Source organism: Artibeus jamaicensis, unplaced genomic scaffold (assembly GCF_021234435.1).
Source record: "Artibeus jamaicensis isolate MK-2021 breed Jamaican fruit bat unplaced genomic scaffold, CSHL_Jam_final contig_797, whole genome shotgun sequence".
NCBI lineage: Eukaryota > Metazoa > Chordata > Mammalia > Chiroptera > Phyllostomidae > Artibeus > Artibeus jamaicensis.
This window is the reverse complement of record NW_026521977.1, coordinates 11,557,613-11,581,749: the sequence shown is the minus strand read 5'-3', so window position 1 is coordinate 11,581,749 and position 24,137 is coordinate 11,557,613. Positions and strand designations below refer to the sequence as shown.

Genomic DNA, 24,137 nt, shown 5'->3' with positions numbered 1-24,137 from the left:
AAGATATTTCTATAGATAACAGAATAAATCTTACCCCACCAGATACCAAGACTTACTACAACGCTGTACTAAGAGAGAGCAGTACTGGGGCAGGGCCTGCCCAGTCATGGGCCAGAGTGAAGACCGAGTAATAGTGCTTGCTGTCCTTGTTATATATGGCACAACTGGTGTATAGGTACCAGAAAAGTGGGGAAGAGGAACTTTTCAATAAATGCTAACAATGTTTTTCATTTTTAAATATCAGTTTTATTTTTTCCTCAGTGATGCGGGAAAAAGCTCACTATAATATTAAGTCTTGAAAACAAACAAAGTAAAGTCAGAGAGTAAAATGAGAATCCCCCCCAAATAAAACATGCAAGCACGTCAAAATTTTGTCAACAATCTAGGTTTAGAAATGTAAGAAGCTTGCAAGAGGAATAAAAGATTCCACTTTTGTTAGTCAATACTTGAACTTCAATCTGCTGGAAAAACTGTTCTTGTAAGTTGGTGGTAGCATCATTTGAAGGTACAGGGAGATGCAGAGAGGAGCCTGGCTCATTAGAGAGGGCGTGTTACTAAAAAAGCGGGGAGATGTGTGTGTGTGTGTGTGTGTGTGTGTGTGTGTGTGTGTGTGAGAAATTAAATTTGAACTTCACAGCGATCACAGAATCTTTTTCATATGCATTAAGAATTTAAAAGAAAAAGATAATGATGCTAAAAATTAAGAAATAAGTATATTAGAATATCTATTTGACCTTGGGGTAGGGAAGGACTTATTAAATAAGACAAGAATATGCTAACCCATATGAGAAAAGGTTAATACACTTTATTATATTAAAAATATGTATTTTTGTCTTCCTATAGTGGTGGTTCCTAACTGGGAGTGACTTAGCCACAAGAGTGCACTGGCAATATCTGGAAAACTTTTTGATTGTCACAACTGGGAAGAAGGTAATCTATGGGCATCTAAGGGGTAAAGACTGAGCATTTTGCTAAATATCTTACAATGCAAAGGGTAGCCCCCCACAACAAAAAGTTATCTGGCCCAAAGTGAGTGCCGAGGTTGAGGAACTGTGATCTAATGATGCTATTAAAACAATAAAAAGACAAAACTTCTGATGGTATAAAATACTTGCAACACATATAACCAACAAGACAAAAATATAGTAACCACAAGTTATAAAGCATTCCTACAAATGAGTTAGAAAGATAAACAAGTAAAAATGGTTAAATACCAACAGGCATTTCACTGAAGAGAAAATACACATGGCCATAAAATGTCCATTCATGTTCTTAATCAGGGAAATGCAAAATAAGACTAAAATGAAATACCACTTATACCCTCCAAATTGGTAAAAATGAGCAAATAAGACAATAAAGTACTATAGTGAATGTTTAAAAGGGACACTTGTGTACTGCTTATATTGAAACTAAAACACAAAGAGCTGAGACTGTTGAAAAGGTCACAGAACACTGGAGAATTCTGATGCGCTGACAAACAGATGGACATGTGCAGAACGAGAGTCAGTGGAAAAGGAGACTGCCCAGTTCAGGGCAGAGAGCTTGGCCGGGACCCCGGAAGGGCTTCTCTGTGCTTCTTTCCAACTACAAACTCTTAAGTCCCCACACACGGACCGTTATCTTCAATTTTATAATAATCTCTTGGTTGCTTTCTTAAAAAAAGGTTTATCATCATGATTTATTTTGAGTTAACTTTTGAATGAAGTATAGATTTACTTCAAATTTCATTATTTTGCACATGGACATCCAGTTGTTCCAGCCCAGTTAAAAACTGTTCTTTGTTCAATGAGTTATTTTTGCAACTCTATCCAAATAAAATGGCCCTATTTGTGTAGATTTATGCCTGCAGTCTCTACCATGTTCCATTGATCTATATATCTATCCCTTCACCAATCCCACTGTCTTGATTAATATGGTTTCATATGAAGTTTTAAAATTGAGTGGTGTCATTTCTCCAATTTTATTCTTCTTTATGTTTTGGCTATTTAGTTCCTTTGATTTCTACATGCATTTCAGAATCTGCTTATCTATATCTACAAAATCTTGCTACTTTGATTAGAATAACAAATCTATATATCAATTTGGGAGATAACTGGCATCTTTACTATGCTGAGTCTTCCAATCTAACTCTTTTCATTAAGCTTTGTAGTTTTCAGCACATGAGTCCTACGTATTTTTTAGATTTATACCAAAGTACTTCATCTTTCTGGAACTAGCGACTCTACCACTGATCAGTGTTTCTCACATCCCACACTCTTATTCTGTATTCTCTTCTTGCTCAGGTACATCTTTCAGTATTGTCCCAGTGAAGTTCAGGACTAGGAACTTTGTAAACTCTTAGTTCTTTCATCTTTGAAAAATGCCATACTTCCACTTGTACTTTTTATCATAGTAAACTGGTTCTAGAAATTTAAGGTGAATGTTCTTTTCATTAAGAATCTTCAAAATGCTCCTCTGTCATTTGTATCTAATACTACTTAGTGAGAAATCTGTCCACAGTAGATATTTCTTCCTCTTCAGAAAGATGCTCACGTAGCCTCCTCTCACTCTGTCTAGTCCTGCTGTCTCTCTGCCACACTGCACAACGTGCAGATTTCTCAGTGCTATTTCCCAGTTCACTCTTCAGAGAATTCTGTTCAGTCTGTAACTAATCCCATCTATTATACTCTTTATTGGAAGTACCCTTTTTCATTTATATATAATTGATTATTCTTTATATTCATTGTTCTTATGTCATTTACATCTGTATTCAAATTATTTCCTGATCCTTTTTAATGACAGTATCCCCTCCTTCTATGTTTTCAGGCTTTGCCAGAATCTTCTAGCAAGAGTAAGTTCACTTTCTAAAACCTGATTTTATTAGCAGCCTTGGTAGCATTAAATCTCAACATAAGTTTCAGAATTTTGCTTGTAGCATTAATTTTACTCATTTTTTCTTTTATTTCCCTGTCTGTCTCTTTCCCTCTCTGCATATTTATTCTCCCTCTTGTGTTTGGTTCAGGGGATACCTCTATTCTGCCCTCAGGTTCTCAATCTAGAGCCAGGACTTAACATTTAACAGTTTGGAGTTATTTCCCTGTGGCAATATTAGAGATGTGGTGATCAACTACTATTTTAAAGGACGTCTGTGTTTCTCCTTTACTAGTACATGAGCTAGAACCGCAGGGGCACTATGAACCTGTGGGGCACAGGTGGGAGCCGAGGAGAGGGAAACTTTTTTCATGAACAAGAGAAAATGAACACATTCCCTGGTTTAAAATAGACTGGACTGGGCAAAAGTAGGGTTACAGTTGTGAGTATGCAAATCAGTTTATTGTGTATTATTATTTATTAATTAGTGTATTCTTTTCCATATAAACAATTGTAAACCTACTTTTACGCACACTGCAGTTAAACTGGCCAGGCACTTGTTTAAACAGAGCACTTTTAACACACTTTATATGGCATGTGCTAAATAAACTCAACACTATCATTTCCTAACTAGGAGCCTTGCACAAGTGCAGGCTTATGATTCTTTGTCTTTTACTTTTTAAAATTTTTTTATTTTTTGATTCTTTGTCTTTTAATTCAGGGGAATTCTCATCTTATATTTGAGATCAACTGTTATGTTGTTTTTCTCTTTTTATGTCTTCATTATTGCTGTGCTTTTTGAACAGAGAGCAAACCTTTCATGTATCAGTATTTCATCCATATCCAATTTTTGTGCTTAAGTGTGTCCATGAAAAATGGAAACTTTTAGAGTTTAATTTTTGTTATCTTGATAATATGCAACATGCAGAATAATCTACAGAAGATAAAATATTTATATATCTCAGCAGAATCTTCCCGGGACAGGGAGACAATTACCTTTACCTTATTTAAAAGCCTGTACGTCCTTAATGCATTCAACTGTTGATTAAATGTGAAGGTTTTTTTCTTTTTTTTACTGATTTAAATACCTGCTAATGAAGGCATCATGATAACCAAAGAATTTTATCTTCTTCCAGAGGAAATCTCTCATGGTTACTTAAATCAAGCAAAAACTTCTAACTCATACATACGGGTAAATGGCTTCTTTGATGTTTCCGAAGATCTGTTTCCCAGTCATTATTATGGTCAGCTGGGTTGTCAATTCTATTAGACAGCCTCCAGGGTCACACTAGTCAGAAGCAAGAAGAGAAAGAAAGAAGTGAATGATGGAAGATGGGACTTGAGCCACCAAGGAAATCCCCAACCAGAAGAGCAGTCTGCAGATTTGGGCTGAAATGGATACTGACGGGATATCCAGGGTAGTTCGTTCAACAGGCCAGGTGTGATCGCAGACCAGTGCCAGGCTAGACACATTAGATTCAGCTGTGGAATGTGTTAACGGGAGATTTCTAGACCTCGTTCTTAGAAAATTCTGCATCTTTGTGTCTGGGTGAGAGCTGGAAGTTGTTATTTTCTCCATGTGATTTGGAGGCACAGCCAGGTTTGGAAACCACTGATCTGGACTTTTACCCACAGTAGAGCCCTTTCTGCCATACTTAGAGAAAGTCATTGTTCTTCCTTTGCTGGAAGCCTTCTGGAACACACAACTCATGTATTCCATTTCACGGCTCCTAGTTTGCTACGAATAACAAGCACAAAATGACTTCCGGCCCAAAAGGAACTGGAATGTCTCTCGGATGACAGGGTTCTAAGACCAGTATTCTCTGTGGACAGAGTCAGTGTCTTATGCACTTGTCTTGCAGTTTGAATAAATCTGAGTCTATGCTGGGCACAAAGAAGGTATTGACACCGAGTTACTGAGACCACAAACCTCACCTCTCAAGAGAGCTCTTACCTCTTCACTTCTCCACACATTAAACAAATACGTATACTTTCCAGGATAGCCCACAAACTTCCCTTTGAAGAAAGCCACGTAGAAGCAGGATGAGTAAAAATTTACAAACTGGAACAGGAACATTTTCAAGGTCAGACTGCTTTCATACTCCTGGTAAGTTCGAGGAATTTCTGGTAAGTAAAAAACACCCAGGTTTAATAATGCACTTTCCTGTTTCTTCTTAAAATGTTTTACTCCCTGGGACAAACAGATATCTAGTTACGTTATTCTGGGAGCCTGTTGACATGTTTCCCACTCTGCTTGTAATAGACCAATATTAAATTAACTATGGATCTGCGCGAGCCTTTCCACTGGAGACTTCATGTTAATCCAATTACTGGAGAAGCCCAGGAAGCTGCATTATCACAGGGCGAAGTGCTTGCCTGGAGACACACAGTGAGAATATGGAATTCACACCCCTATCAGACTAAAGAGCACTATGTTCACCCCTACACCCCATAGTACCTGACATTCTGTAAACATATCTGATCTCTCGTCTATTTTCAATGAGGTTTAAACAAAGTAAACATATCGAGGGCAGAGGATAACTTCCAAACCAAACTGTTTTCCTCTCCTGAATTCCACAGTTATGTAAATTTTTAAAGGCATGTCCCACGAATGGTGGTAACAATAGTCCACATTTTCCTTCTCCTTATCATGATGTACCATTTAATGACTTCCAAAGATAAGACATTAGGTACTTTTCACACCACAGTAAAGCATCACGATGCACAAAAGTAAAAGAGCATGTCTTTCTGTGCTGATCACCTCCAATCCAACCAAATCCACAGCAGTTTCAGTGACACAAATACTAACACACATCATTCTAGACACACGGGTAACACCTCCATTTTAGTGAAATTTAGTTGCATTATTATAAAATCTCAAAAGTGCACACTTCAGTACTCGGCTTCAAATGCATCAAACCCTATACTCCTTGCATTTTGACAAGAAAAACTTGTTTCAGCACTCGGCACTTGCTCAAGACTTGTCACACTGGCTAGAACTTGTATGAGACACAATGCCACCCCACAAGAGAAAACACTTCATCGTCTGGTACTCGGTGCTCATCGCTCTTGGCACTCATCACGAGTCCTGGAACAATTAACGATGAGTACAGAAGTACCACCGTACAAGTAATTTTTTCATCGAAGAAAGCTACCATTTTTAAAGTACTTCGCCCTTGGGTGTTTTCTGCTACGATGTTTTTGTTGTTGCTAGCAGAAAAAGAGAAGTAAAGTTGAGAGAAGAACTCCAAATTGGAGGATGATAGTTAATGAAAGTTGCTGCCGAATGCTCCCTGCTGGGTGGAAAACGTGCTCTTCCGGTCCCAGGGAGCATGTCAGCGCGCAGATTCGGAGGGGGGCTCCGGAGAGAGAGCACTCTCAGAAGGAGCTGGGGCCTTGAGCAGAGTCTCTGATCTATTTCCAACTTGCTGGAGCAAGACTTGAAGTGACTCTGCTCTGTGCTACTCTCCCGGGTTCATCCTCCCACTCCACCTGTGACCTCTTTACCCTCCTTCATGACTTTAGTACACCTTTTATTATCTTAAAAAATATGAATCTCCCAGTCAGGGCACAGGTCTGGGTTGCAGGCCAGGTCCCCAGTGGGAGCCACGTGAGAGGCAAGCACACATGGATGTTTCCCTCTCTTTCTCCTTCCTTTCCCCTCTCCCTAAAAATAAATAAATAAAATCTTAAAAAAAAGAAATGAATCTAGAGTCAAAGACATTGCAACTGGACAGAGAGGCACTAAATTTTACATTTATTAAGGAGCTGATCTATTTTTCTCATGATGGTTTTCAAAACCAAATACCTTCTAAACACCACACACATGAAATAAAAATTATCTGTGCTTGAAAAAAGTAAGAATTTTATTTAGGATTCAACTAATCCCATCAAGGGATGATTAAGATAAGAATACTCAAAAAGATCTATAGAATCTTTATTCTTCTTTTTAGCTCTTCCTCCTGCTTTCACTGTATTGGCCTGAATGTAGTTGTGAGGGGGTTCTGAAGTACCAGGCTATTGGGTCTACCTAGAGAGCAAAATTGCCCATAGATGTACCTTTAAAAAATCAACTCCCTGGTTATGATCCAAAAATGGCTGTGAGCACCGGTAGGAACCTTGTTTCAGAGTCGTACTAATAACTAGGCAGCTTACCCATTTTTGTAATCCAGGCAGATATCTTTTCATAAAAGAAATTTAAGATCAAGATGACAATAAAGTTCAGGCAGGATCCAGTGAGTGATGTGGTTATCTGAGGAGTGAGGAAACTTTTGACATGTTTTAAGGATGCGTCACTCTCCATGAAGCTAGAGAAGGTAGCGAAGACCGACAGGCGGTACACAATCACAGCTACCATGCACGCAATGACAAGAGACATCTGTGGAAGAGAAAGACAGGCCTGGTCACTCTGGTCCCTGCAGCCCTGCCCTGCGTGCACTTCTGAAACATACTGTTCTCTTCTAGTACGCTTAGCAGATCTGACATGGAAAAGAAACCAGATGAACACTGGTAAGGCCTAAGTTAGAGACAAGGTACATGAAGCGTCTGGGTAGGTCTGAACTAGAAGAGCATCCATGGCCTGTGCTCTCACAAGAGTTAAAAAAAACTAGTGAGGAGGCCAAATCCTGCCTGTGGTCTTACCAGTTTTGGCATGGCCTTGGAGTTACAAATGTGTTTTACATTTTTCAAGGTTGTGAAGAAAAATCAAGACAATTGTGTGCCAGAGACTGTTGGTGGCCCACAATGCCTAAAATACACATGGCCGCTTTATTAAAAAATGTTTGGCAACCTCTCCTGATTGTAGTTAAACATGTAGTGTATAAAGATGACTTACTTTCCCAAGAAAAATACATTTAAAGATTGTATTTCTCCTTAGAATATTGCCATTTAGTGGCCTGATAGTTTAGATATTTGTATAGATTTGGTATAAGTTTTATATATTTCGCATAGGCAAAACCCCAAAAATTTAGGGACAGCTTTATATCAATGCCTAGAGAATTTTACTCTGAAAGTTGAGGAACTGAATCAAATAGAATAAATACTCGAAGTAAAAGATAGAAAAACTTTCTGGGACCACACTCCAGAATACTTCTCAAGGAGAAACTGATTGTTACACCATTTATTCTATCCTCTTTTCTTAATAATTTTTATATCATTTAAGAAAATGTATATTTACAATAGTAAAATCAATACATTTAACAAGTAATGTTAAAATAAGAAATTACAGGACAACACAGACTGGCAAGGCTAAGCTATCGTCTATAATTGTTGATTTTTTATACTTCAACCTGTTAAACTCTCAGAGGTTAACATACTTCTTTTCCTAAAATTAAAGTCCAACTGTAAGAGGCACATGTTTGGAGAGAGGGCAGGAAACAGATTGTGGCGATCAAGGAATCTATCAGCTAAAAGGCACAGAGAAAACTTGCCTCCCTCATATGGGGTATGATAATTAAATGCTTCAAGTAGACACTTTCTGTCTATCCACCTCAGCAAGATAATGAAAGTTTAATGGCATGAGGGTTTTTTCTCTTTGTGCAGATATTTTAAATGGTGATAAAGATAAATAAATTGTTTTTAAAAAGTAACCAAAGAATGTGCAATGAAATTGTTTAGGCTGGTCTGGTTTCGAGCTGTCCCCTAGTCCAGGAAGAGCTGGGAGCGGGAGAGAGACGGGCTCTAAGACAAAGCGCCTCCCTCTCACCCCAGCTGTCTTTCCAAGGTTCAATTGTGGTCCATTATGGGAATTACAGTTTATTTTATCTAAGAGTTCTACTCAAGATAAAAAGAGGGGGGGGAGGAAGGAAGGGGCTCACAAGTCGTTCGGGGTAAGACTGTTGGGATAATGCTCCCGTGGCTGCAGATCCAAGGGATAAGTTTTTTGAAAATGCTCACCCATAACGTCACTGTGGCTCCTGACAAAAAGTACCACGGAATCCGATTGTACAGAGGCATGTAAGGTTCCAACTCCTATAGTTTTGAAGAAATTAAAGCAAATTTCAAAATCTACTCTCAAAGTTGGGACTTCAAGCAGTAGTCAAAATCATGAAGCCCACTTAAAGTAGAAACCTCCCGGAGTCCACTGCAGCTCGTGGAAAGCTACCTTCTAGCAGGTTCGTTCCCTTTAGGTAGAAAGCTTCAGGGCTCTCAGGTGAGATATTTTACACATGATATGAGACATCCCAGGTACACGCTATTTCTTGAATGCTAAAGTAGAGTGGTATTTAGGTCTCAGAGACAGGAGGGCAGCTGCTTAAGTAGATATGCTTTAATGATGTTACAATTTCACTCTAACTCAATTGAACTGAGTTGAATTGTGTTGCTCTGTAACTGCTCTGCGTGATATGAAACAGGATACCTTCTTATACTGATGGGATTGTGTTCTTCCACACAGGTCAGGGGCCCAGGCTTTTCCATTTTTATGCTTTTTAAGTCATTAATGGAAGATAGTTATTATACCAGCTGACATACTGTAAAAAATACCTATGAGCATAAATCTAAATCATATAATTGTATCTAAAATACAAGGCTTTACATCTTGTGAATTGTCAGGGCAGATAGTGGACACACAAGTCAACAGGTGGAGCCAGCTGTCCTAGGGCTCTATCGAACCGGGGACATGCGCATGTATGTGATTATGTCCATGTGGACGTGTGTATAGAATGTGTGTATGCACACGTGGTATGAGAACATGTGTGGATGTCCACATATGGATGGGTGTGTCCCTAATACGAGCTCAAATGTGAAAGCTTTGGTTGTTTTTAACCACTAATGAAGCACTGCAAATAAGTAAAAAAACTCAAGTCTTGATTTCAAAAGCATTACAGCTAAGTGGATGATTCACAGTGAATCAATACCTACTGTGTCATCAGCTAGTTTCAAAAGTAATCATTCAGTACATGTGGTTTTCATTTCAATTATTTTTGGCAAAGACAAGAGGCCTGCTTTTATTTTTTTATCCCATGAAATATGAATAGATACACATAATGTCATTAGTATGACAACACCTCTTTTAAACAATTTCATAATTTCAAAATGTTAATTTCCCCCAAGTTGCTAATGTATTTTCTCAGTTGTTTTTCCCCCTTTACACATTTACTCAATTTTTTAATGTTTCAGTGCAATTTAGTAAATGTTGAATGAATGCCTGAACTGGGTAAAGAATTTTGAGTTCTACACTGCAAGAACAGTGCCCTGAACGAGTAGGAAATTCTACTGAAGAGGCTGCATTACAGACATATTCTAGTCTCCTTTTAATAGCATCCATTAACACAGTGATTACAGATTATGGAAATGTAGGAGCTCTAAGAATATACAATCAAGAGTCTGGTGTTTGATGGCAAAGTTTACCTTCCGCTTTCACATGAAAAACACTGAGGTACCGAGAAGTCCAATTACTCAGTCAACATATGGCTGGTTTGCCAGTTAAAGATTCCAAAATAGAGACTTTTACCCCAGATGGCAGTTAAGTGATCTTCCCATTATAATCAATTAAAAAGGGACAAGTGGAATAAAATTTGATCTAATAAAACAAACATTTGTAAACCCAGTATCTTAATATAATACTAATTTAATTTTGCACATTAACTTTCGTTTCATGTCTACATATTTACATACTATATTTTTAAAGCCCACAGCCTTGGGGTTATTTCAGAACAACCAAGTGCCAGGGAGGAGTCTCTGTATAAATAAACGAAGACTGCCCATGAGTTAAGATTAACTGAAGCTGGGCCACGGGTCCACCCTGAGGTCCATTATAGTCTTCTGCCTACTTTGTATGTGGTTGAAATATATCATAAAAGTAAGTAAAGACATTTATAGGATTTTTACATGAGAGAATATTTTAAAGGCAAATTAAAAGGCTCATCATCGTTTGAGAGACAACCCGCGGCAGCATAGACACGCTGCCCGCTACAGTGTTCTAATCTACCTTGGTCACCGGGTTCATTTTCTTGTGTTTACACATAGCTTCAAATTCAGGCCTCAACTGAAGTTGCTGCTGTTCCTCTTCAAAGTCCACCAGGTCCCACTCATATTCCAGTCTGGCTTGACGCTGTTTCCAAAACTCCAAAAACAGTGTGACTATAGAGACATAAATAGATAGAAATAAATACAATCAAGAGATGGTGAAATAAAGTGAATAAGAAACTAACTTGGTTCTCCTCTAGTTTTATTTGTATATTTATTTTTACTGAACTTATTGGGTAGCATTGGTTAATAAAATTATATAGGGTTCAGGTCTACAATTCTGTAATAATTCTGTTCAGGTGTACGATCATCATTTGAATATCTCATTGAGTGTTCACTGACCCAAATCAAGTAAGTTTCCCCTATTTTTAGGTAATTTTTAAAATCCTCACCTGAAGGTATGTTCATTGATTTTAAAGAGAGAGAGAAACATGGATGTGAAAAAAGATCCATCAGCTGCCTCCCATACGTGCCCCAACTGGGGACCAAACCCGCAAGCTAGGTATGTGCCCTGACCAGGAATCAACCTGCAAATGTCTGGTGTACGGGACGACTCTCCAATCAACTGAGCCATCTGGCCAATATCAATTTGGTTACATAATGGTTCTTCTGTCATTAGGTTGAGGACAAAATTATAAAATCATTAATATTGGCATAACTATGTAATAATATTGAAATAACTAATATAAAATTCTGAGTTAATTTCTCAGATAGCAGCCATGCAAGGAAAAAAATCAGGCTTATTACTCTCTCTCTTCATTAAGATAATTTGAAGGGATATTTAAACTTAACTTTTTACTAACACCTAGATTTTGTCTGCAAAATCAGTCTTTTACTGAAATCATTCTTTTAGTGAAAACCATGTGAGCATTATACCTTAGCAAAATTTACGAAAAACATATGAGCCATTCCACAGAACAGTCTCTCTAAAATATATATTCTTTGTTTGTGACATTATTTACAATAGTCAAGCCAGGAAAACAACCTGAGTGTCCATCCATAGATGAATGGATAAAGAAAAGGTGGTTTATACACACCATGGAATACTACTCAGCCATCAAAAAAGGAAAGTCGTGCCATCTGTGACAACGTGCATGGACTCGGAGGGTATTGTGCTAAGTGAGATAAGTTGTACAGAGCCAGATAAACGCTGTACAGTCTCACACGTGGAATCTTAAAAAAGGAAACTCACAGAAACAGAAACAGAGGACAGTGCTGTGGTCGACGGGGGTGAGGTGGGGTAGGGCGTGTCCACTTGTAAAATCAGTAAGTTCGGGGCTGTAATGTACAGCACGGGGGCTATGGTTAAAAACACTGTGTTGTGTATTTGACAGTTATTAAGAGTGGATCTGAAATGTTCTCATCACAAGAAAAAATTGTAACTATGTGAGGTAATGATAACTAAACTCATTGTAGTAATCATTTCACAATATATACATATGATAAAATAATTATATTTACACTTTAATAAAATATTATATGACAATTATACCTCGATAAAACTGGGTAGAGTGAGTGGAGGTGACCTAAGTATCTAACAATAAAGAACTGGGTAGATAAAGGGTGATAATACAAGGCAATTCAAGGCAATTCTATTCATTCATAAATATATACACATACACATCAAACATACACATATTCATTACTACAAAAGGAGTCCCATTGTTCATTGTTTGTTTTATAAGGAAGTGGCTTAAATTATATATAATGGAATACTATTTATGGAAAGTTATATGAACACACAAGCCAACACAGAGAGAGTAAAAGGTTCTAAAAATCATGGCCGAAATAATAATTCTATTTCTGGTAATTTTAACATTTTTTCCTGTTTCAATGTTCTGCTTGAACTTCCTAAGATGGGTATGTATTTTCATTATAAACAGGCAATTTTTTTTAAAAAAAGCACTTTTACCCTTTGGTACAAAGCACAGCGTACATTATTTCCAGGTCTTAATCCCTTGGACAAGTGTTGTTACCGCCTGCGTTGCCGACTCATCCTTTGATTCAGCCTCACTGTTAGTTGTCTTTGTACTAAAACAAACATCCTGGAAGTTCTGTGTTCATAGAATTTGGCCAAATTCTTCAAAAACCAAAACTATACCAACTCACTGCTACAATCAACTTTTCTGAAAGAACCAGCTGAGGGCAGCATGTCTGCAAAACTCTAGTGTTGCAGGGAGTTCCAGCGGCTGCTCCTCTGCTTGTGAGGGACGGTGCTGGGGAATGGTCTCCGCCAGTGGAAACAAATGGAAACTACTGCCTGTAGTTTAATGTGCGTGCCTGTCAGTCACTCCTGACTCCACTTAATGACTGAGGCAGGATACGGCTGCCACATCACGAAGAGAGTCCACACATCAACTTACCAAAGTTAGGGCTGCTGGGAAATCGCTAGTAAGATTTCTCTATCCACTGTTCTCTTTGAATCTGGGCTGCTTTCTCTTTTTTTAAATTTATTGTTGTCCAATTAGAGTTGTCCCGCCTTTGTTCCCCTGGTGCACCCAAACCCCAACCCCCACCCTCCCACAGTCGGTGTCCCCAGTGGCCGCTCTCGTTGGACCACAGCAGCCAGGCAGAAGCGATGGAAGCCCTGACATCCCTCTGCCTCACACACACCCCAACAGATTTTGTTGTCTCTTTGCCTGGATCGAGCTACCCTTGTGTTTTGCCCAGTTTTTAAATGCACATATTTGTGTTTGCTAAAGATTCTTTTTTAACTGTAAGAAAAAAAAACTACTTTTTTTCCTGAATTTTGGGACAGGTTTTAGAAGTCTGTAGGCCTCCTCTCCCTGAGTTACTCTTAGAGAAAGTATCTTCCTCTTTGATGGCGGAGCAATTTCATAACACTTCTACTTCCCATGTGAAATAAAAAAGGTGAGATTCTGGAACATTCCCAAAATTAAGGGCCCTTCCACTTAATGTGAAACATTTTTATCAAAAGGAACTGGAAGCTGGCGCTAGAGTCAGCCACAGGAAACGTAGCCTCTACACCAACTTACTAACCTTCTGCAACTTTTTTATTCTTATTCTACTTTGTATCCGTGACTCAATATCCTCTAGTCCCCCAAATTTTGTTACTCTGTCCTGAATTAACCACTTATTGACCCTGCATTTTACCACAGCTGGGAGACAGTGTGAGCCAAATACTCATGCAATTTCAGAAATTAGGTTTTCTCTTAGAGAAATGCGCAGATGATTCACAGAGACATTTTGTGGACCGAGAACTGAGGACCACTGATGTGGACTCCGGCAGTGTGCTGATGCTACGCCAGCCACAAGGATCCAGAGTCACCGCTGCTGGCACACAGATGGGCCATATAACCTGGAACGCGGAGAAAGTCGTTTTTTATGTCACTATATACTCACCCCAAATTCCCATGAATATTGCAAAGAACACTGTTGACTCATTATCGAACAAATGGGAGACCTGTAAAAACAAAAAGAACATCACGAAGAGTAGATAGGAATGCAATGTAAAAGGAGAGAAATTCCAAGAAATCCCAAACACATACACACCTTTGAAGCCAAACACGTGGAATTTAGTCTCCAATAATCACATGTTGAATCACAGAGTGGGCACATGATAATCTGGCCTCCTATCTTGGGGTCACAGATCTCCGAGCTGCAGAGGGAACAGCAAAGTGACTTTCAAAGCAATGTGTGTCTGGGTGAGAGCACAAAGCTGTTCTTATCAGAACCGTTCATACAGCTTCACTCATGGCAGAAGGGGGAACGCAGCAGCAATTTCTGGGCTAGGTCAAGTCATGCTTTGAGGAACCGAATTTTTGGAACTAATCATTAAAAACAGATTTCCCATAAAGCACCAGGTGAGGGGCAGCTGCTTTTTTGATATTTCTTTTTCAGAAATATCAATTATCTGGGCTGCCATAAAGAAACATTCTGAAATGAATGTCATGACAAATAACAACACCAGTTACAAGCAGCATGAGATGGAGACACGTTCTCTAGCTGAGCAACTCGGCGGCACTTACCTGCTTGTGGTGCTGTGCATCGACAATAAGCCATAAACAAAACAAGCCAAGCCAACTACAGCTGCAAGGAATAGCATTTCTGTGTAAAATCCGAGAAAGACAAAATACATGCCAATTTTTTCTCCATAATAATTCCTATGAAAGAGAATAAAGATAGAATCAGAGGCTGGAAAACTGATCCAGTCCAGACCGCCTTGTTTTGCATTCAGACACACCCGTGTTCTAATTTTGGCTCCACTGCTTTCTGGACGTGTAATTTTGGTAACGTGACTAAACCCTCTACACTTTAATTTCCACACCCTAACATGTAGGTGATGCTTATGAGAGTAAAGAGATAACATGCCTAAGTAGGAAGCCAGCTGAGTGAAAGTTAACTTCTAATTTTGAAATAAGAGTGATTTAAATTTTTTCTAAATTTCAATAGTTTACATGTTTAAAATAAACTGGAAAACATTCTGCAGTGTGACTTCTAGCAATTAATTTAACAAATCAAACTACCCACACAATCTGCACAGACTTATGCTTTACTCCGGTTTCTGAAACTGAAGAAGGTACTCTGACCACACTAGACAAGAGTGCTTGTACGTATCAAGTTCCACCTCCCTCCAAGTCTGGGTCTCTGATAATACTTCTGGAACTGTGAGGTAGGTAGCACCCCAAGGAATTTTAAAAGTGACTGCTGCCCTGGCTGGTGTGGATCAGTAGATTGAGTGCCAGCCTGCAAATAAAAGGGCTGCCAGTTCGATTCCCAGTCAGGGCACGTGCCTGGGTTGTGGGCCAGGTCCCCCCAGTTGGAGGCATGTGAAAGGCAACCACATACTGATGTTTCTCTCCCTCTCTTTCTCCCTCCATTCCCCTCTCTCTAAAAATAAATAAATAAAGTATTTTAAAAAGTGACTGCTTAGTAAAAGTTCCACAAAATCCACGGTTCAACTCTTGCTTACAAAAAGGTAAAAAGTAACATCATTAATTGGCATAATAGTTCAAGTCTTAAGCTGTTTACTCCCAGTACCCCTTAAGGAATCCCTTGGGAAACCAGAGAATGTAGAACAGCTCACCATAAATTCTTTTCAGTTTCCTAATAGCAAGCTATATATAAATTTATTACAGCACACAATACTAAATTGTAATTTCAAAAAAGCAGCTCTGAACATGAAGGGAATAAGCTTAATTTCACAATAAGATGTAAAAATGTTTTTCATATTCAATATTAATTTTATTTAACCTTTCTTCAGTTTTCAAAATTTCTAATTACTTCTAATTAAACAGACATTTTACTGCTTGCATCTTTCATTCATTTTGTCTTATCATTGAGTTGTAAGAATTCCTTAAATATTTTAGATAAGAGTCCTTTATTGATATGTATGTTGCAACTATGTTCTTCAGTCTGTGGTTCATCTTTTTATCTTTATAACAGTGTCTTTTAAAGTATACACGTTTAATTTCAATGAAATCAAATGCATCCATTCCTTAAATTGTGCTTTTTGTGTCTTATTTGAAAAGTCGATACCTAACTCCAGGTCACATATATTTTTGTTCTATGTATTCTTCTTTTATAGTTTTAGCCCTTATACTTGGTTCTCTGATCCATTTCACATTAGTTTAAATTTTTGTATAGCAAAAGATAAAAATTCATGTTTTTCATATAGATTTCCATTTGTCATAGCATTTTTTTAAAAAGAGTCTGCTTTCCCCAAACAATAACCAGGCACCTTTTGGATCTGTTTCTGGACTCTTCTTCCATAAAGGTCTTATTTGGAAATACTTTTAAGTACATAAAAATGTTATAAGAATAATTCAAATAATATCCACACACCCTCTATTTCACTGCAAAAGTACTGTTCTGTTTGCACTTTCTCTTCATATGTGTATTTCTTTATATAAATAAATATGTATATTTCTTTTAAGATATATATACCTTTTTCTCAACCATTTGAAAATACATTGGTTGAACACATCATGGTCCTTTATCCCTAAATACTTCATTATCTCTTCCTAAAAATAAGGGACGATGACCCTCGAAAATAAACCATAGAGATAGTAGCTATTTTCTGCAAAAGCTGCCTCTGTGATAACAGTGTTTTCTTTTTGCCTTTATAGTTCCTTAGTTTAAAACTTTATATTATCAATTTTTAAAATAAATTTTGTTAAAAACTTACATTTATTTAAATGTTATTGCACTATTGAAACAGAAAAGGAGTATAAACTTGCTATAAATAACAAGTTACTAGGATAAAGAAAACCTTAAAAAGTCGTTAGATTTAAGCTTGACACTGTCATCTGATGAAACATCTAAACTATGTTGTAAAATTAGCAAGTTGGTAAAATATTACTGACACACCTGCAACGACCTGAGATGTATGTGTTTATGTGTATCAAGGGTTGTGAACACGAACCTTAGGAGAACACTTACAGCTGCAACACCTGCAGACAGTTCTAAAATGTTAGACGACTAAATAGTCTCAATATATTTTGAACAACGTATAACGTGAAAACCTTCATTCTCACAGCTTCACTTCTTTGAAAATATACTATGAAAATATTCTCCAAAGAAACAATGTCTGGAGATGTTCTTAGCAGCCTTGATCTTACAGTAAAAAATTTGAGACAGCCTCATGGTTTTCAGTAGAAAAATAGATCAATTAATTATGCCAAATGTTTAATATGGCACGCTAAAAAGCATGAAGTACATCAGTGTCTATTCACAGGGGTGGGTACCAATACTATATTATTTAGCAAAAAAAATAAAATCTCGACAAAAAGCAAATAATGATATCATTGCTCTAGATGAAAAAAATGGGTGTACTTTATTATACATGCACATAAAAATAAGACTGAATGGATATTACCAAATCAGCAGTAGTTACCTCTGCAGAGTTCAACTGAAGTGAAATTTAACTTAAAACTTTGCATACCTCATTGTTAGTTACACTTAAAAAAAGATTTTTATTTATTTAATTTTAGACAGAGAGGAAGGGAAGGAGAGAGGGAGAGAAACATGAATGTGTGGTTACCTCTCATTTGCCTACACTGGGGACCTGGCCTGCAACCCAGGAATGTGCCCTGCGTGGGAATCGAACTGATGGCACTGTGGTTCACAAGATGACACTCAAGCCACTGAGCCATACCAGCCGGGGCAATTAGCTAAACTTTTTGATAAATATGTTATCCTATAGTTAAGAAAATTAAATGATCCCTATTCAAAATAATTAAAACATCCATTCAACAAAGAGTTCACAAGATGATTTAGAGAAAGCATCAGGTTATATACCCAGCTGCCTTTTATTCTTAAAAGTTTCTCCTTACTTGCCTTCAACAAAACTGTTGAGATAACATTTCAAATGATTTGCATTTATGCATCAAAATCAGTCTCCTACAAAGGATGCTGTGATGCTGTGCAACCATATAAATCACCAAGTGAATTGTTCTAATCGATTGTCACTTTACTGAAATCATAGCAGGAGTCTCCGAACGACCTGTATGTGGTATCATAATGGTTCAAAGCAGAAGCCTACAGCCAGTCTTCTTACTTAGCTAATAAAACTGTCTAAGAAATTGTCTGATGGCATGGAACTCAGATAGGCTCAGATATTGAGACTGTCAATGCCCTGAGACCAAAGATAAGAAAAAAAAATAATTAAGGTTACAGAACAATTGTCTCCACACTTCTGAGATCAATATACACACACATGCACACTCATACACAGCCTTTCTGCTATCTTCTAAATTCCTGGACTGAGAAGAAAACAAAAGTATTATTATGTATTAAGCAGTACATGCTAGCTCCTATGCCAAAAATGTGCATCTCATTTAATAATCAAATAATCCCATAAGTGTTATTTCTATTCCCACTTTACAGCTGAGCCTCATATAAGTAACTTGAACAAGTGTAGAGAGCTTCTAGGAGGAAGAACTTGGATTTGAACCCAGCCTACCACAGGACTGAAGCCCAACCTCTGAACCACTGAGCTATTTGTGCAAGGTGGTTAAGAGCATTCTGAACAGCACTGTGTTCACAAGTTAATGACTAAATGATAGTGTAGATACAAAACTAGGAAGGCATAAAATGTAGAGGCTAAGAACAGTTGTAAAGAAAATGGAGAACACCGTGCTAAGTGAAATGAGCCAGTCAGGGAAAGACTAATACCATATGTTTCACTCACATGTAGAATTTAATGAACAAACTGAACTAACAAGCAAAACAGTTACAGACTCATTAGATGGAGGACAGGTGACAGCCATGAGGTGGGGTGGAGGGGGAGGTTAGGGGATGGAGGGGTTGAGCAAAAAGGAAAATGACTCATGGACATGGACAACAGTGTGGTGATGGACAGCAAAAGGGGAGTATAAAAAGACTAAACGGTAATGAAAACAAATACAATAAAGATTAAATGAAAAAAGTAGAATATGATGCCATTGTAAATACAAATCACGTCAAACTTTAATCATTGGTAGGACCCTACCTAAGAAACTTACCTAATCAAATCTAAAGGTTGCTCCTTGTAAAAATAGGAAAATCGAGCCCAGTTCTGGAAAAGGATGTACCTTTCATTGACAGGATTAGGAGGTTCTGATGGCTTCCAATATTGACCCTGCGGATATTCAAGGAGAAAGTACATGAGTGACACAGCAAAAGACTGGAGTGCAAAGTAAACCAACACTGCTTTTATGAGGTTAGCGAATGGGGCAAACGTTCTCTTTCACTCTTAGGCTTGGACGTTCGTATTCCACTGATGTGAAATTATTTATTGAAATCCATAATAAACCATAGTAATAATGATTTATTTTTGACTTCTTACACCCAATTATTTTAATATTCACAGCCCAGGAATTTATAAAACTAGGTAAGTGGCTGAGATTTCAGAAATAACCCAACATTGTTATTGTAGAGACTGAAGCATAAGCCCCAGGACCCAAAGTCCTGCTGCTATGACAGGAATCTCCCCTAGGGAACCTATCTTCACTGACATGCATGTCTCAAAGAGCTTAAAATATACACGAGAACTTCAGCGCTTAGAAGCCTCAGTACTGTTTCGTACACAGGTCCTTTCCCCACTGTTAGATGCTGTTGTTTCCACTTCTTCAGAGCCCAGCAGAGCACTGACTGCACACCGCTGCTCGATATATTTTTTCCAGCTGTTCGCCTAGACAGGTGAATGACTGAAGACAACACTAAATCCATATCCAGTGCGAAATGAAGCACGTGTGAAAATCCCTGTCATAAGGTGTAAGATTTGAATCTTCCAGATTCCAACAGTTTTCTTCTCCTGTAGCTAACCCTCTGAATCTTGAGAATTGAAATAGAAAAAAGAAATGCCACCTATTTATATATCAGGAATAATGATTCTTTAAAGTACGTTGGTGAAAATCCAGTAACTAAACTTGAATTCAGAGGAAAAGAAAGAAAAAAAGTAAAATCAACACTAGATTAAAGCTCTCAGTAACACTGACTTTCTAATAAGCATGAAGGATTCTACTGGAACGCTTCATGTATGGGTTAAAATTTCTGGTAACTGAGGATATTTGGTCTTTCTAGTTTGGCTTTATGGCCTGGTAATAGGAAAATGAGAATTAATGTCCAAAAAACAAACAATCCTCAAACTGTTCAAAAACTGAATGAGCTCATCTACGAAAAGATTGACAAAGAATGTATTGCCAATGTTTATTCACACCACAGAGATCTCTCCTTTAAGCCCATGACATTTTTTAGAATCCATGTTTTAGAAATTCTTTTGCCCCAGAGGAAAAAATATGGGGGATGAGGAAAGAGTGGGGACTGGAGGGGTAGGGAGGATGCTTTCACCTGAACTGATACTCCTCTTGAAAACTGCTATTCACTTTGGAAAATTCTACGGTGCCCTTATAGGAAACATGTCAAAGACAACCAACTACCCAGTGTGGAACGGACTAGTCAGTCACCACACCGTTGAATAGACACTGGCAGAGGAAAGCTGGCACAAAGGTTAACATCCTGGAAAAGAGAGAGTTCAGCTTTGGGCTTTTGGAAACTACTAGAGCAACATTACCTTAAAAAAAAACAAGCAATGATTAAGAGGCCACTTGTTTAAATGGACATACTTGGTTCTACATTCCTAAGGAATGGGTTTCTCATAAAAGAGGGTATGTCATCAAAAAGTCTAGATAAGTATGGAAACATAAAACAGGAATAAAAGAAATGAAAGGTCCAAGTCATGATTTATCTCAAAATAGCTCGTATACGTTTAGCCATAGATGTCTACTGCCAACAGCTGGTGGTATTTAAACATGTAATATTCAAAAGAAAAAGTTTCCCCCAGAAACTAGGCCACCAAGCTTTCAGGTTTGACTGAATGGGTGCATCATATAGAATGCCCCTTCTTTGTTAAACTGATGAAGGTCAATGGTTTCACACAATGATCTGACCGCCTCCAAGAATCATTCTTCTGAGCCGCAGTAACTGGTCTGAACCTTTCTTACGGACTGAAGTAAGGTTCAGACAGGGGCCTGTTTCGATGTTGTGCACACCACTAATTTCCCGGAAATCCCAAGTCTGTGAGCAATTCATGGATGTATTCCAGTAATATCTAACAGAATGCTTCAATATAATTAAAACAAGTTATGCCTTTGATGAATGAGTACCTGAAGGCATTTAATTCATGCATGTAATTTAAGTCCTTTACAGCTTTAAAACTTTATACATGAGAAAAGATCTGAAGAACTCAGATAGAAGTTCCAAATATTATGTCCTAAAATGTCCTTTTACTAGAACCACTATTTTCAATATGGGTCCTAAAGAAAAATCACATGCAAATGTAATAATTTTCCCAAAATGAACTTCCATTACAACCTCAGTGTAAACAGGTATTAATTCTGTGTATCAGTATTGGCGATAAAGCTCTCAGATTGCAACCAGGGAGCCTTTAGGGACTTTCCCAGCATGTGAGAGGATTAAGCAACCGGTCAAAAAAGGGAAACCAAGCTAATACTTACATCATGGAGTGGATAGGCAGAGGAGTAAGTGTTAGAATTCAGGAGTCTTTCAATCCCAAACCTTTTCTTCCCATCTTCTGTGCTAAAAGGACATCGTGACAGAATATAATAAACCTACAAGGTAAGAATAAAGAGACAAGCATTTCATGAATGTAGGTTTTCTACATTCTTTTCAATCACAATTTAACAATGTCTGCTTTGACTGTAAGTAGGGACTGTGATTACAGAAGAAATCTTCCCTTTGTGGTTTGGGGGAAGATGTAGAGGGTGGGCTACATGGGGTTTGCGGGTATTTCGGCCCCTGGGTATGAGAGCCCATTGTTCCCTTGGGGGGAGTGGAGACTGAATCTCAACTTGTTTTGCTTCTCTGCCAAGTTCCTCTGGGAGTCTCTTGTGCCCAAATTCCTGTTACAGTTAGGGCTTCAAGATGGAGTCAAATATCACTACAACTAACGATTCAATTAGGGGAATGTGGAGTGGATTTGATACTTGGGCAAGCTGTCTGAATAATTCTATTACTCTGATATTTATACAAGGCATTTTCTTGGTATCTACATTTATTAAGTCAGGATTATCATACCTCTGCAACTATTTTGCTGTCACTTGTATCTTTACATGAGTCTTCTCCTCCATATAATTTGGGCTTTGGTGTCCTCAGGTCTTATATTTTGGTCAATTCAATCTTACCTGCTTTTTGTGTTCCAGCAACTTTTCAGAATGTCTGCTTTCCTGATTGCTGAATTTGATCCTTTTAGTACTATTTCAGATGTATTTGCTTCCCCCCATTTTTATATTTTAGCATTAAAGAAACTGTGATTGGAATGATTATTGTACTTGAATTACCATTTTTTAATCTGGTTAATTTACATTAAAAGTGAGCATAATATTCCATCTTGGTCAATCTTAATTTATGTACGGTAGCTTTAATATTTATAAACAATGTGATAAATATTAAGTATTGCACATACTTTGAATTATATTCTCAGGAAAGATTCACCAAAAGAACTCTGTCTTGGGGTGTTAACAAAATTAAGAATTTTACTCTACCAGATACTAGAACTTGTTATAAAACTATAATACATGTAGGATGGTATTGTCAAATAAAAACAAATCCAGACTTAGGAAAGATTTTATTTGAAAAGGTTATTGTAAGAGGATGAGGTGGACCATTGCAATGGGGACATCTGTGAGCAACTGTGAGCATTTCTCAAAGTTAGGCAGAAAAGGACTTTTTTTTTACAGGGAGAAGTAAGCCAGGTTAGGGAAGTATCTTTCACTGTGCTTAAGGAAGGGCTATTCTAGATGCCAGTATTGGCTCAGGTTGAGGGTGAGTCAGAGTTTAGGGTCCTGAGGAGAAGAAAGAACTTTCATTAAAGTTTGGTCAATGGGGATAAATAACTCAGCTAAACTTTCAGCAAACAGAATGGGAATGTAGAGGGCCCCAGTCTGACTGACCCTTACTACTACGAATAACAGAGGGAGGTATCTGAGGGTAACTATGGGTGTAGAAGACCTGAAATTTCCCTGGTGCCAAAAGGAATGAAGACTTCCTCCAATTTCCCTTTCTTAGCGCATTTCCAATAGAGTACTCATAATTCTAAATTCTTTCTCTAGCCTTTGGATTTATGTAAGTCTTTTTAAAAGCTAATTAAGCCTCTTGCCAACCCAGGAGTGGTTTTCTTCAATTTGCTAGGAACTATCTCTTTTAAATGTACACATCAACAAAGAAGGCATCCCTATCGTCCTGTTTCTATGGGAGTATGGCCCGGGCTCCTGGCTCCCGACTGTAACTACCTGCTGGACATAAAGATACGAGAAGTTTATTTTTTGGATAAAGACAACCAACCCAGATGAACACTTCAATTACCAGGTGAATTTAGGTTGAACACTGTGGCAAATGGTTCTGCCAAGTCAGACTGGGAATGGGGAGGTTAGCTACGGATATTCTCTAAGTCGCATGGAGACAGGTGGTTCTCTGTAGCAAGCAGTTGCCCGGAATGAGAAGAGTGGGGGATTCCTTTAAATGTCCCAGTTTTCTAGGACTGGAGAACTCAGATAAAGTTCAACACTATTAGTTTTTTTAATCTTCACCCGAGTACATGCCTACTGATTTTAGAAGGAGGGGAAGGGAAAAACAGAGGGAGAGAAACATCAAAGTGAGAGATAAGCACAGATTGTTTGCCTCCCCAGGGTGCCCTGCACCCTGAGCAGAGATTAACCGCCCACAACTTAAGCACATGGTCTGACTGGGAATCCTGGGAATTGAAGCTGCCACCTTTTGGTTCACAGGGAGCATGGTCCAACCAACTGAGCCACACTGGCCAGTGTCAACATTGTCTGTATTGATACAAAAATAGAGAG

General features: G+C 38.1%; 1 protein-coding gene across 6 annotated transcripts in view; it reads right to left on the bottom strand.

The window, feature by feature from the left end:
* Window positions 1–24,137, bottom strand: part of ANO5 (anoctamin 5) — a 72,318-nt gene that overhangs the window by 14,066 nt on the left and 34,115 nt on the right. For all 6 annotated transcript variants that reach the window (XM_053673125.1, XM_053673126.1, XM_053673124.1 and 3 more), the window contains 10 exons: window positions 21,777–21,890; window positions 19,284–19,399; window positions 14,808–14,942; window positions 14,332–14,437; window positions 14,182–14,242; window positions 10,781–10,932; window positions 8,746–8,820; window positions 7,006–7,228; window positions 4,805–4,974; window positions 4,041–4,138 (listed from right to left, as the gene is read on the bottom strand). In XM_053673125.1, coding sequence (XP_053529100.1) covers window positions 4,041–4,138; window positions 4,805–4,974; window positions 7,006–7,228; window positions 8,746–8,820; window positions 10,781–10,932; window positions 14,182–14,242; window positions 14,332–14,437; window positions 14,808–14,942; window positions 19,284–19,399; window positions 21,777–21,890 — 1,250 coding nt within the window. The remainder of the gene's footprint in view (window positions 1–4,040; window positions 4,139–4,804; window positions 4,975–7,005; window positions 7,229–8,745; window positions 8,821–10,780; window positions 10,933–14,181; window positions 14,243–14,331; window positions 14,438–14,807; window positions 14,943–19,283; window positions 19,400–21,776; window positions 21,891–24,137) is intronic.